The sequence below is a fragment of the Zonotrichia leucophrys genome, chromosome 3 (genome assembly GCF_028769735.1).
Source record: "Zonotrichia leucophrys gambelii isolate GWCS_2022_RI chromosome 3, RI_Zleu_2.0, whole genome shotgun sequence".
Taxonomy (NCBI): Eukaryota; Metazoa; Chordata; class Aves; order Passeriformes; family Passerellidae; genus Zonotrichia; species Zonotrichia leucophrys.
In genome coordinates this window covers 101,419,172-101,433,284 of record NC_088172.1, presented here as the reverse complement: position 1 = coordinate 101,433,284, position 14,113 = coordinate 101,419,172, and the positions used below count along the sequence as shown (strand labels likewise).

The window sequence follows — 14,113 nt, the reverse complement described above, 5'->3', positions numbered from 1 at the left end:
GTATTCTCTGATTTCCGCGCTCTGGAGGGAAGAAAATCCAGGACATATCTGGGACTTCTGGGCACATTCTGGTGCTTTGGATCCCTCATTTCCCAGCAGGCAGAAAATTCCAGGGCTCAGGACCGATCCCTATGGAAGGCTGAGGACCTTGGAGCTGCCTTCCATCAGATTTTCCAGTGGATGGAGCACGTTCTGCTCGGGAATCCATCCCCCCTGGAATATCCAGCGTATCCATTTTATTAACCGGGATCCAAGGAAATTTAGGAGCCTGGCTTAATTTGGGAAAATTCACCCCACTTAAGCATTTTTCCATGTCCTGCCCAAGCTGGTTTCTGATTTATCAATGACCTATTTCCAATCTATCCCACCTTTCACTCCATAAATCACATTCCTGCTTGGAGAAACTCCGGGCTTTTTATGATTCCATTTAAAAAAAAAAAAAACCCTCATCTCTTTCTTTTAGGCTCCATATTTTCTGTGGAATATTGAACCATCACTTCCAATAGCGAAGAGTCTGAGGATTTGTGGGATGTTCCAGAGTTTCCAGTGACCTTTGGAGCATTAATCTTTCCTACAAATAATCCTCATCCATCAATAAATGCCTGGATCTTTTTATCCTTGCTCACTATACTCTAATTTTTGGGGAAGCAAGCATTGCATGGAAAGGGAGCAGCCCTTCCATTCCAGCCTATTCCATGCAGGAGGGGAGGTTTGTGGGAGTCTGAGCCTGATTTTGGGAAGCGCTGCCTGAAAAAACAAACACGAGGCTCCAATCCCTCTTCCCATTCCCAAGGGATCCACCCCATTCTCTCCAGCAGGCGCTGGCCCAGGCTCAGGCTGGGTGGGATAATTCCAACAAGGAAAATTAATATTTTGGCGGGTTTGTTGTTAATTGTGGCCCATCCTGAGCCATTCTCGAAGACTTTCAAAGGCACAGGGAAAAAATCCTGGCTTCCCGAAGGAAACTTCCATGGATTTAATGAGCTCCCAGGCTCTCCCCATGGCTGGTTATTTATGGGGTGGTTCCATGAAGCATTGGCTAATGGATATGGGGAAATGGCTCTGGAGGACAGTGGGATCCCTGCAGAGCTTGGAGCTGTGTGGGAATGGGATGTTGGGCTCTTTCCATCCCAAAAAAACAGGGGGTGAGGGAAAAAAATAAGGAGAAAGTTGCTGGTTTGTGGTGTCACTCCTGTGACATCAGGAAAGGGAATGATTTCTTGGCAAAAATTCCTCAAAAAGCAGGACACCCATGATGGGAATGATCCAAGGCTGAATCCCCCCACAAACCTTAGAGATCCACAGGGATCATGAAAAGAACCAATGGGATGATTAAGGGAGGGATCCATGGATTCACCTGAAACACAATCCGGGGTGAAAATGCTTTTATTGGGAGGTTTGCAGATGGCAGGAAAAGCAGGACCACAGTTCAGGCTGAGGATATTGTGGAAACCTCATCCTCCAAAATAATTTTAAAGCGATTCCAGAGGAATCAGCGGCAGCATCCGAGAGGGCTCAGCCAGGCCCCAGCTGGGTGCAGAGGTTTTGAAATGGAAACAACTCAGAAATTCCTAAAATATTCCCCAAAAAAAGAGACATTTTCGCTTTTCCCCCAGCTCTGGTCTTGATTTTCCAGGCTGGAGGAGGAATGTTGTTGAATTTTATGGAAAGTGATAGTGGGACTCTCTGGAAGTGGCCATAAAAGATAACAGATTTTGTTTTAAAGGCAGATAAAAGTTACGGGCCCGTGTTCCTTGGAACAGAATTTCCTTGGATACCAATAAAAACGTTGGTTATGAAGCATTTCCTGAGGAATGGCTCTAACCCCGAATGATCCTGGTTATTTGCTGAGGAAAACGGGTTTTATCCTGGACAATAAACCTGTGGAGATTTATTAACCTGGGAAGCACATTCCAGGCTCCAATCCGCTCCCAGCCCTCGGAATTAATACTGTGGATAGAGTGAAAAATCCCTCTCCTGCTCCAGAGCCATTCCCTGCAGAATGTCTCCCATAAAAGAGTTCCCGGAGCAGCCCTTGAGCTGGATTTTCCCGGTCTTTGCCTGGGTCCTTCATTCCCAAAGCCTGGGCTCTGTTTTAATGGGAAGATTTCCTCTGGATCACATAACTCTGGCACTATTCCCTGCAGGAATAACAGGAAAAATATTTGGAATAGGAATATTTGAAACCACCCTTTGGCGCTGCCAAGGTGATCTCAACCCTCTTTGCCTTATCCAGAGCCTGAACCCCCGGGAATTCCATGGAAAAATCAATGGGAGAGGGCAAAGGGAAGAGTTAAGGCATCTCCTTTCTCCACAGCAATGAAAGTTCAGGGAATCCCACAAAATATTGGAATGGAAGTGAGAAAAAGCACGGAGAACCCCCAAAATATTCCAGCCTCGGCTGCCCCGGGATGCTTGGAACGGGAGCGGGAGGGTTAAGGGAGGAATTGGCATTTTGGATAAATCAGCACATTCTGCTCCTAAAAACGCCTGGATGTGGAACGGGAGCCAGGGCAGGCCCAGCCCCGGGTTTTGCAAAGCTTGGCCCAAGCGCTCAGCCCGGCCTTGCAGCAGAGCAGGTAATTAGTGTTCATAATCAGTTTGTAAAGCTCAGGCGACTCCAGAGTGCCGGGCACTCCAGGAAAAAAGGGAATTTTCTCCTTCGGGATGCATGCGAATGCCAGCGGAACATCTGCACCCAATCTAGGCTCTGCTCAGCCCCCAAATATTGTTGTGGTTATGGGCAATTCCCTTAAAAGCCGATCCCTTTCCAACCCCGCGCTGCTCAGGATGAAATGTTTGCTGCTCCTTTAACTCTTTTTAGGGTTGGGGTTTTTTTGAAGTCAGAATTCCACATTCATGGCACTCCTATCCCACAGCTGCTTCCCTGCTCTCCTGCAACAACGGAGTTTTGTTTGGGAATCTTTGTGCTTACTCAATCCTTCCAAGACCAAAAAGCAACCCCACTCATTCCTTGAAATGGAGAGGGATCCGTGGTGTTTGGAAAACAATCGGATTCCTGACAGCTTTTCCATAATGTTGGTGTTTTGTTATTGCTTGGGAGACGGGAGGGAATTTAATCCCGGAGCAAGATGGAGTTTGACAGCTCTGGTTCTGGAAGCTCTTTCTGGCATGGAATTTTTCCTGGAGGTGATTCCCAGAGTGGATAGAGCCAGGTGGCCCTGCCTCATCCAAGGTGGAATGAAGGAAAGGGAATTTTCACGAGGCAGGGAAGTTCCTGGAGGTGCAAAACTCCTTGGAAGGGTCTTGGGATCAACCCAGCAGCTGAAATGCAGGGAATTCCGACCATCCTTCCATGGACTCCCTCGGTGGTGTCTCACCTTCCCCTTCAGCCTTGCTTGAGGCCTCCAGGCCCTCCTGGAAGGATTGAATTCACTCAAGATCCAAGCTGGGAATCCCTTATGGATGAACTTCCCAACCCCACTGGCACAGAACCCTTTGTTGCCAATTCCGGGTGGAGCGTCGGTTTTGAGGGACGTGGCTCTGGAATTCACCGGCTGCCTCCAAGAGCAACTGAGTTCCTGCCAGAGGGAATTTTATCCTCCCTTTCCAGCAGATTTCCAGCACTTTACTGGGATTTTTTTTTCTCTCTCCCAGCACATTTCATCCCTTTCCCCAAAGCTTTGGTTCTCCAGGAAAGGCTTTGGAGCGGCCTCATCCGTAACCTGACCTTGCCTCCTGTCTCATTTGCGTCACCAGCTCCAGGGGCAGTGCCTGGATGCTGAAAAACATTCCCAACCTTAAAATATGGCTCTGGCAATCCTAAGGAGCCAAAAGACTAATTCCCTGCTGGCTCTGGAGTGTTCCTACAGGAAAAGTTTTGGACAGCCAGGATTCTCCTATGCTGCCTGGTTTATTCCCACTTTATCTCATGGGAGCACCAAGCCCAAGGAACGTGGATTCATCTCCATGAGCCTCCTATCTCCTCCTAGGATCAGGAAAATCTTTGGAAAACTGTGCTCCTCACCATCCCGCAGGGCATGGATGCTTTGGGACCTTGGGTCATTCACTTCCCAGGGATTTTTCATGGATTCATGAGGCTTGGCATCTCCAGGATCAGCTCCAAGCCCCTTCCTGGCAAAGGGATGTGTTCCCTGTGGGAAGGGGCACGGGAACAGCAGTGGAGCGGAGCAGAGGGAATTACAGCTCCTGAGGAATGAGCAGGGACTATTTTAGGGCCACTTCCCGAGGTTTAGGAATCCAACGGTGCCCATCAATCCATCCCAGCTCCTCTTCCTTGCTCCTTCCGGCGGCATCCGCGAGGTTGGGACCAACTGAGGCTCCAGCCAGCCCCGAAATGAAGAACATAAATATGGAATATTAAAACCAGACCTGCTCCAGAGAGGAACTTTGACATCGCCACAAATCCGAAGAAGAAAGGGAAAACTCTGGCACAGAGATCCCACATGACATCATTTTCTGGGATCATGGTGCCAAAACGGGGATATCTCCAGGAGTGAAAGCTTCGCTGCTCCTTGCCAGGTCCATATAACTTTGGGATTAAAAGGACTTTCATATTTCTGCTGCAGGAGATGGGATGGCAAGGAGGAGGGAGGTTTTCCCCATGGGAATGATTAAATTCCTACCAGTAATAACAAGGAAGAAAAGGTTTGTCAGCCGAGTCATTGATCTCCCTTCGCAGTTCCTCCAAAATCCATTGGAAGCTTCTGCAAGGAGCCCCGAAGCCACAGAGCTGCTTGGTGGTGGAGTGAAGCTATTATTAGGGTTCAGGGAAATTTTTTCCTGCCATTTATCATCCCCAGTTTTCTACAAATTATGGAGAGTTCTGTCAAAACTCCGCCAGGGCTGCACTCCTGCCGTCGTTCAATCCCAGGGAATGGCTGATCCCACAAATCCCAGACCGATCCTTGACCCTTCTCCTCAAAACCTTCCCATTCCAAACCTCTCCCAGCAGCTCCAGGGAATAAAAGCCCCTTCTCCAGCCTCTTGCTGGGAAATGAGGTGGGATTTTCCTGGGCCATGGGCTGGGAGCAGCAGAAAACTTTTGGGGAAGGTTTCCAGAGGTAAAAACCTGCTGGATTCCCTGAAAATGAAAAACTCCCTATTAAGGGAGAGGTTATGAAGTGCCTGAGGGAGCTGGGAATCAAATTCCCGTTTCCAAGTGCAACTTAAGGAGTTGTGGGCAGGTTTATAACCCTGCAAATGAGGGGGGGGATTTGCAGCTTCTCTGGAGAGCTGGGCATGGATTTTTCCAAGTTCCTGCACAAGGAGGAGGATTTAGCTCCTAAGAACCCAAAGGATTTGCACCAATCTGACTTTGGGAATTTTAGATCAGCTCTTTTCCAGCCTGGGCCCAGTCTTTGGTACTTTGGGATCATCCACAGGATGATGAGTCTGGATCTTCCCTGGGCCATCCCAGGGGATCCCCTCCAGCCCCTTCCAGCTTCTCCAGCCTGGACCAAGGAGTGCTGGAATTCTGGAAAAGCAGATCCTGTGCTGGTGCCAAACATCTGCGAGCCCCAGTCCCCCAGCCCGTTCCTGCAGTAGAGGGATGGGTTTAAATCCTTAGGATTCCAAACACGCCAGGAAAGAAATCAATCTGGGCTCCACCAGCCAGTCTCCAGTAACATTCCCCATCCTGCTCTGTGCTCCCCAAAGGGCGCTAAAGATATATGGAGCAGGTAGAGCTGACGGAAACGGTTCCAGCCTCGTTTTTTTCCAGGCTGCAAACCCCATTCCATCAGAATTGCCGTGTTCCGAGGGATGGGATCGATTTTGACAGGACCACGGCTGCAGAAGTGTCAGGGCTGATTGTTTCCACCCCCTCGCTTTGCTCCCATCAATTCCAAAAGTTCTGCTCCCATCACGTCCAATTTTCCCTGGATGCTGTCAGGCTGCCTGTTCTGTGGCCAGGCAGAGCAGCACTTCACCCTGCCTAAAAATCCCATTTTATTTCACTTATTTTGGGGATTTTTTTTTTTTTTTGGGTGGGGATCTCCACTCCCAGGATTTTCCGTGAGCTGAGGTGCACAGTGCAGGCACTGAATTTCCCCAGGGATTTTCCCCGTAGTCCCACAGGAATAAAAGTCCTGAGGGTGTTTTCCCACCCAGCAAAGCTCCTCCTTTATCCCTCCTCCCTGGGGACCCCAAGCCACGATGTCCTGGACCCTCCTAACAGGTGCCAGCTGGTTTAGGGCCTCTGGATTGGGGGTTTTGGTGGCTCTGCTTGCTCCAGGAATTCTGCTGGGCACAGGGAAATATTCTGGGGATGTTTAAGGAGAAAATCCCTTCTCCACAGGAAATCGTGAAAATGGCATTTTTAATTACAGCCAGGGAGTGCCCAGGAATGGCCACCTTTGCCCTGAGGCTGTGCTCAGCATCCAGCTGTTTTTCCAGGGTTTTGGCAGGTCCATGGCAGTTTTGGATGGGAATAACTCAGGTGGTCATGCACTATACTGGCAGGACCAGAATGGAAAGGATCTGACTCCAGCGCTGGTGCCTTGCTTATCCCAGAGTGCCCAATCCCAGATCTGTATCCAAAGGCATATCCCTGCCTGGGATAAGGGCATGAGGAATCACATCCCAGAGCCCCAGTCCCAAATCCAGAGGGATATCCCTGCCTGCAATGCAGGGATGAGGAGCCCCAGCGGGTGCTGAGAACTGGCACACAGCAAACAGCACACTTTAAGGTTTTTGCTGTCCCGCATCATTCCCAAAGCTGCTCTTCCACGCGCTGGAATGCGGCTTTTCGTGGATAAACCTGGCAGGGGACGGGGCCACTCCTCCTCTGGTTCAGGTGGCTCCTCCATTCTCACATCCCTAAAATTCGCTCAGCCGCAGTCGGGCTGCAGATCCTGCCCTGGGACTGTGCTCTCACCTCCTTGCATTTCCCAGCTTCCCTCCCTGCCGAGCCCTGCATTGGGGATCCGAGCCTGGCTTTAGCAGAGCCAGAACCGAATTTTGCCACTCCGAGGCTGGAGACAGAACCGTGTCCCGGGCTGGGCTGCGTTGGCATCTCCCTGTTCCCTCCCTCCCTCCCTCCCTCCCACCGAGCCGCGCTCTCCTCAGCAATCCCGGCGTGTTTTCCGCTGCCAGGACCTTCCCTCCCTGCCCCGCTGCAGGACCTGCCCCTTCCCACACAATGCAGGGATCCACGCCAGCTGGAGGAGCCGGGAATGCGGAGCCCCATCCCGAGCGCATCCCAGCCGGCTGCCGGGACCGCGGGGACACGGGGACAGTCCCCTGGAAATGGGCAGTGCCAGCGGCGGGGAGGCGGCCACGGAGCGCCGGGATGCGGGAAAATCCCGGGAGGAAGCTCAGGGAGCGATTCCAAGGCATCCCACCGAGTTGTCCCGCTCCTGGAGAGCTCTGGAGAAGGGACGGTGCTCACCCTGAGTAGGGAGGTCACTGCAGTGTGCCCACTGTGGTCACTTTTTATTAAGGTTCCTTATTATAGAAATATCCCATAAAAAGTCCTGGAATTTTGGTCCGTTTCCATGGCGGGGCAGAGGCACTGGGAAGGGGCTGGAGAAAGGGCTCCAGCACGGAGGAGGCTCCTTGGGGAAGCCGGGAATTGCTCCCCCGGGCTGGGACAGAGCCGGGAATGCTCCCGGAGGGAGGGAGGCAATCACGGCACCCAACAGTCCTGGGGAGTATGGAGGAGGAGAAGGAAAAACTGAAAGCGAGGGGGAGGAAATACAATAAAATAAAATAAAATAAGGGAAAACTGAGTCTCTTCTGTCATCCCTTTCCGATCCAGTGGAGGCCAAGCATCCCTCCGGGAATGTCCTGCCGGGGGTGTGCCGAGGCAGAGTCACCTGTCACCGCCCGGGCTGTCCCGTGTCCCCGCTCCGGGCTGCAGGAGCCCATCCCAAGGTTCCAGGAGTCCCTGGGAGCTGCTCGGCGGCTCTAGGACGAGGAGGTCGGGATGGCGATGCCGTGGATGGCGCTCAGGGGCTCCGCAGCTTTCCCCGCGGGGCTGGGCGGTTTTCTGTCCACCCCTGCAGGAAGGAGAGGGAAGAAGGACAGGCGAGGCGGGGGATGGAGGCTCCGAGCACGGGGGGGACACCCCAAAACCGCCCCCAGAGCCCCCAACAGCGAATGTGACCCCCAGTGACAGGGACGGCGCTGGTGGCACCGCCGGCGACACGGGGGGACCTGGCCAGGTGGCCCCGACCAGCCCCAGCCACGCACAGAACACATCCCCAAAAATTCCTAAAATTTGGGGTGTCCTGGAAGGTGACTGTGCCGGGAAGGGGACAGGACAGTGCCACCATTCCTGAGGTGATGGAATTCCTGCTGAGCTCCGTCCCACCCCAGCTCAGCCCTCGGGAATTCTGCCTTCAGGGATCGGGATATTTATCCCGGGGCTGCTGGAGGCACGGGGATAAGCAGGGAGGGAAATCCAGGAAATTGGGAAAGGGCTGAAATGGCCTGGCTGGGTTGTCCTTCCTTCTTACCTGCCTTTTCCCATTTTCCCGCTCGCTGCAGGTACCCCCAGCCCACCCTTCCTCCTCCAGCTCGTTTGTCGGATAATCCAACAAACCAATTTTAATCCGATTTTAATCCCATTTTAATCCAATTTTCCTCGCCCCAGACAAGTGGCAGAACAAGAAAACCGATCCAAAGGGAAAAACGGGGAACTTTTAAAATAAAAATTAAAGAGAGAAATAAAAATCAGTTTAAAAACCACACGCAAAGAAAGCCCACCAATAAATTTAAAGCCTACAAAGGTTTAAAGAAAGTCTGGGGACGAAACAGCTTAAAAATTGGGAAGTCAGAAAATTCAGGCTCCAAGTAATTTTAAATACGTCGAAAATATGTTAAATATGCAAAAGTGGCTGTGGTCGTTTTATATCCTTATTTATATCCTTATTTTTTCCTTTCCTTCTTTCTCATTTTTTTTTCATTCATTTTCCTTCCTTCTCTCCCTCTTCTTTTTTTCTTTTTTTAATATTTAAATAATCAGCTTGAAATATTTATTTCCTCGCTCAATCTCTCCTTCCCGGCATGGCTGAGGTTACGACTCGCAGCAGGTTAGAAACGGTAAAATTATTAAAAACCAAATAAATAAAAAACTCAATGAAACAAACAAACAAAAAAAAAAAAAGGGAAAACAACAAAAAAAAATTTAACCCCGGAGAAAAAAACATTTAAAAGGACGAATATACGGGGAATTAATTGCAAATTAATTAAAATAATAGAAAGTCAATTAATGCGGGGAAAATGACAAAAATGTCGAAGGGGATTTTATAGCCAGGGCGGAAAAATCGGGATTTTTAAAAACGAGGGAATCGAGCTCTATTAATGAGGGGAAATAATTAACGGGAGATAAAAGCAACGCCCCCTCTCACAGCCTCAAATTGCTCCCGTGGGATTCCCGGTGGAGCGTTCGGAGGGAAATAATTCATTAATAACCGCGGGAACCAATTAAATAAAACAACAGTTAATTACGATAACTAATAACTATAAACAAATCGTTAAATCATTGCTGTCAGTTAATAATTAATAGGTAATTGCTGAGAATTAATGATTCCCTGTCAAGGCTTCTGTTTTGGAATCGGTGGAATAGGGGAACGCGGGGAAAGGCTCCTGCTTTGTCCCCGACATTCTTACATTCCGGGGGAGATGAGCGGCCCGGGAATCCTCCCCATTCCCTGGCGGGCAGAGAAATTCCAATTCCAATTCCCATCCCAGACGGGGGGGCCCCTCCCGAGCCCGGGGGTCCCTCCCGGCGCTGTCCCCGCGCTGTCCCCCTCTGTCGCCGCTCACCTTGGCCGCCGGGCTGCTTGAAGGCCATGGCCAGCTCGCCGTGGTGGTGGCCCAGGGGGTTCCCCTGCGGCTGCCAGGGCGGGCCCGGCCCGATGTAGGCGCCGGGGGAGCCGCCGTAGACGCCGGGCTGGCTGGAGGGGGGGTACGCGCAGGCCGGCAGGAAGGTGCCCATGGAGGAGAGCCCCGCGCCGGGCTGGGGACAGGGACACAAAGGGGACAGGGGGCTCAGAACAGCGCGGACGGGGCTCCCTGTCCTCTCTGCCCACCTCCCTGCTCCCCCTTCCCTGCCCCATTGCAGTCCCACTCGTGACACGCTTCCCTGTCCTCCGTGTCCACTCAGCTCTCACCTGCGGGTATTTGATGTCGCCCAGTCCCCTCCTGTCCCCCGTGTCCCCTCAGCCCTCATTGCGGGTATTTGATGTCGCCATCCATGGCAGCCTTGTCCTTTTCCCTGTCCCCTCCTGTCCCCCGTGTCCCCCAGCGCTCACCTGCGGGTATTTGATGTCTCCCGTGTCCCCCAGCGCTCACCTGCGGGTATTTGATGTCCCCCGTGTCCATGGCCGCCTTATCCAGCCCGTTGACCGCCTGGCCCGGCCCGGGAAAGCCGCTCCTGTTCACTCCCGGGGGCCACTCCTCCATTTTCGGGGGGTACGCGGCCCCCTCGGTGCCAGCCAGAGCCCCTGGGGAACAAAACGTCAGCCCCGAGCAGCTTTTGGGGTGAAACAGAGGAATTCCCGCTTTTCCAAACGCCTGGATGTGTAAACCCACGGGCTGGGGGCACAAGAATCCGCGTTGCCTCCAGCATCCCGAAATTTGGGATCACACCGCGGGGAGAGGTTGGGGTGTCCCCCCCAAAACCCGCTCGCCGTCTCCCCCCCTCCCTCTCCCAATTCCCAATCCCCGATAATTTAGGGGCTCCAATTTCTCTCCCGACGAAGGGGATTTGGAGAAGTGACATCGGAATTTTAAGGATAAATGATTGCGCGGGGGGAAACTCATGCGGTTGATTTACTCGGGCTTTTGGAAGGATAAAAGGACCCGCAGCCCCCTGCCACGGCCCGCTTGTCCCCCCTTGGAGCCGCAGGGGCTCGGCCTTGGTCTCCCGGAGCCCCAAAATTCCCAGATTCCTCGGAAGAATCCAGGAGGCCGGATCCGAGTTGCCTTCTCTTCCCTTTCCTCCCTGATTTTTCCTCTCCTCTTATTTTTCCCTCTTTTCCCCTCCTTTTCACATATATATATATTTTATTTTTTTTTTAATCCCCCTTTGCGGAGCGAAATTCAGGGCTCCGAATTTGCGGTCAGCAATCTATCATCCCTAGGAAAATATTTTCCACATTTTTCATAAAAAGTTCAAGATGTGGCTGAGCCGAGGCCGCATCTGGCCCCGCCGCCCCGACGGGCTGGTGGAGCGGGGGGAGGCCCTTGGGAGAAAAAAAGGGGGAAAAATTGGAATTGGGAGGGGAGGGGGGGGAAGGAAAATATAGGGAACAACAAACAAAAAACAAATTGGAACAGACAGCAAAAAATTAAAGAAACGACAGCAACAAAAACTCGAATAAACTAAGGAGCTGAAACTAATAAAAAAAGAAGGAAAGACGCAAAAAGGCACGAAATGAGCGAAGAGGCACGAACCAAACAAAAAGCCGAAAACAAGCAGAAGAAAAAAATCCCCGAACGAGCCGAAAGGCACGAAACAAACAAAAACCCCCGAAACAAACAAAAAAACCCCGAAAGAAAAAAAAAAATAAAAAACCACGAAACAAATAAAAAACCTCGAAACAAACAAACAACAAAAAAAACCCCAACGGAACAAAAAATCAAAGGGACAAAACAAAGAGACAAAAACCACTAAACCGACCAAGAAAACGGGCTGAAAGAAGGACGGTGGGGGCGGAGGGGAGCGGAAGGCGCGGTACCCACCCGCCTGCTCCACGAAGGTGCGGATGCCCAGGATGTTGGTGACCGAGTGCGCCGAGGGCCAGGAGCGGGGCAGCGGCACCGGGGGCGCCCCGAGGTGCGGCCCGGGGTGCGGGGCGGCCTTGGCGGGCGGCGGCGCGGCGGGGCCCGGGTACGGGTATTGGTAAATGTGCGCGCAGGGCAGCGCGGCCGGCGGCGGCCCCGCGGGGGCCAGCGGGCCGATCTTGTTGCGCAGGATGCGGCTGATGGAGCTGACCGAGGGCACGTTGTACTTGTCGCACACGCCGTCGGCCAGCAGGCGGTCGCGGATCTCCCAGGCGAAGATGCCGGGGTCGCCCTGCTTGTAGTCGCGGATGTGCTTGACCACGGCCGGCGTGGTGACCCGCGGCTTGCTGCCGCCGATGGCCCCGGGCAGGATGGAGCCCGTCTCGTGGTAGCGGGCCAGGATCTTGCTGACGCAGCCGTGCGACACGCGGAGCTGGCGGCTGATGTCGCAGGGCCGGATGCCGAGCTGCGCCAGCTCCACGATCCGCAGGCGGATGGCGTTGGGCAGCGGGCGCCCGTTCACGAAGACGCCGCCCAGCTGGTTCACCTCGCCGTAGGTGTGCTCTGCGGGGCGGGATGGCACGGATCGGCACGGCACGGGTGGGCACGGCGCGGGTGGGAGCGGCCGTGGTGCCCGCGGGGTGGGGATGGAGCTGCAGCGGGAAGGGGAGAGGGAAAAGAGGGGAGAAAGGGGAAGGGGAAGCGAGAAAGGGAGGGGGAAAGGAGGAAAAAAGGGAAGAAAGGAAAAGGAAGGGGAGAAAAGGAAAGGTGGGGAAGGAAGAAAAATGGAAGGAAAAAAGAAGGGGGGAAAAGGGGAAAAAGGGAAAAGGGAAAAAGGGAAAAAGGGAAAGGGAAGAAAGGAAAGGGAAGAAAGGAAGGAGAGGAAAAAAGGAAAAAAGGAGAAACAAAACTAGAATGAGAGGGGAAGGGGAAAGAGAGAGAGAAAAAAGCCCAAGGGAAGGGGGAAAGAAGGAAAGAGAGAAAGGAGAGATACAGATACAAAAAAAAGTGAGATAAAAGTGACAGTAAAACAAGAAAGGGGAGGAAAGACAGGGAAAGAATGGGAGAAAAAGAAAAGTCAGAAACGACAAAGAGGGGAAAAAAGAGCACAAGAAAAGGAGAGCGGGACAAGAGAGAAGGCAAAAGAACGAGAACGGGAGAAGGACTCGCAAGGAGGGAGCGGAGCGAAAGCGAAGGGAGGCGCGGGGAGGACGGAGCAGCGCGGAACCCTCCCGGCACCCCGGCATCCCCGGCCGCCTCCTGCCCCTTCCCGGTGCCCTGCTCCGCCGGGAGCCGTCCCGGAGCGTCCCGGAGCCCGTGCGGGGCCGCACTCACCCATGGCCCGGCGCGGGGAGGGCGCAGTGCCCGCATAGAGAGCGCTGGGGGCGGCCGGGCCGGGCCGGGCCGGGCCGGGGGGTCCTGGCGGCGCCGGGAGCGAGCCCCGCTCGCGGGGAGCCCCCGCCGCTCCTCGGGATCAATTTGACGTGGGAACCGCGTCAATCGCGGCCGTCACGGCGGAGGCGCCGCCGCCCATTGGCTCCCGCCCGCTCCTAAATGGCCGCGGCCGGCGGGGCCGGGGGAGCCGCCCCCTCCGCCCGCCCCCTCGGGGCCGCGCCGCCGCCACCGGGACCCCCCGAGCGCCCCCGAGCTGCGGGAGGGCACGGCCGGGACACGGCGGGGACACGGCGGGGGCTCACGGACCCCGAGCTGCGAGTGCCCCCTTCCCTCCCCGAGCTCTTCCCACGCGGGACAGGGACAGGGACGCGGACACGGACAGGGACACGGACACGCACCTGCCCCACCTCCGGCCCCGACGGACGGGATCGGACCGGACGGGACGGGCGCGTTTTGGGGGATACGGATCCCTGCCAGGGGGGGCTCCCCCGAGGAAGCGCTGCTGCTCATCCCCTGGCAGGGAAATCCGCCTGTTTCGGCCCCAAAAAACCCGGCCCGGAGGCGAATCCGTCAAACGCGGCTGGATTCCCGCCGGGATTTTTATCCCCCCTCACGGAGAGATCGGTGGGAATATCGTGAGTGTTTCCCGCAAAAGACTGGAAGGGTGGGGGGCAGGTGCGGCCGTGACGCCCCTGCGGATCCCTGGGGATGGGTTTTTGGGAGGTCTGGGGGTCCCCTGCCCTGATGGAGGAAAATTTCCTCCCCCGCGGCCCTGGAGCCTTTTCCCCCTGGTGTTGGAGCATCCCTCGCTGCCTGGAGATGAGGCTTTTCCAAGGAAAAAATCCCGGCAGGAAAAGTTCCCCCCACCTGCTCCCCGCCCGCCACCCGCGTTCCCCAAACCCTGCCGGGGTCCCGGGAACATCACCGGGATCCAGGAATTCCCCGCAGGAATGTGTGCCTGGATATAGCGGGGGTGGGAAGGGAGAGAAGCAAACGGGAAAGG

General features: G+C 54.2%; 1 protein-coding gene across 1 annotated transcript; it reads right to left on the bottom strand.

Annotated features, from left to right (window-relative positions):
* Positions 1-7,186: 7,186 nt before the first annotated feature.
* On the bottom strand, positions 7,187-13,173 carry PAX1 (paired box 1). The gene is made up of 5 exons (XM_064707087.1): positions 13,051-13,173; positions 11,674-12,279; positions 10,282-10,433; positions 9,754-9,946; positions 7,187-7,982 (listed from the first exon to the last, which is right to left on the bottom strand). The coding sequence occupies exons 1-5, from the start codon at positions 13,052-13,054 to the stop codon at positions 7,891-7,893; spliced, it is 1,047 nt and encodes a 348-aa protein (XP_064563157.1). The 5' UTR covers positions 13,055-13,173; the 3' UTR covers positions 7,187-7,890.
* Positions 13,174-14,113: the final 940 nt, after the last annotated feature.

Excerpts from the sequence above, each read along its gene's own strand:
- PAX1 (XM_064707087.1), bottom strand. Across the intron at positions 9,947-10,281 it reads GGGACATCAAATACCCGCAG|CCCGGCGCGGGGCTCTCCTC; the intron begins GTGAGCGCTGGG and ends CCCTGTCCCCAG. Across the intron at positions 7,983-9,753 it reads CAAGCAGCCCGGCGGCCAAG|GGGTGGACAGAAAACCGCCC; the intron begins GTGAGCGGCGAC and ends TCCTTCCTGCAG.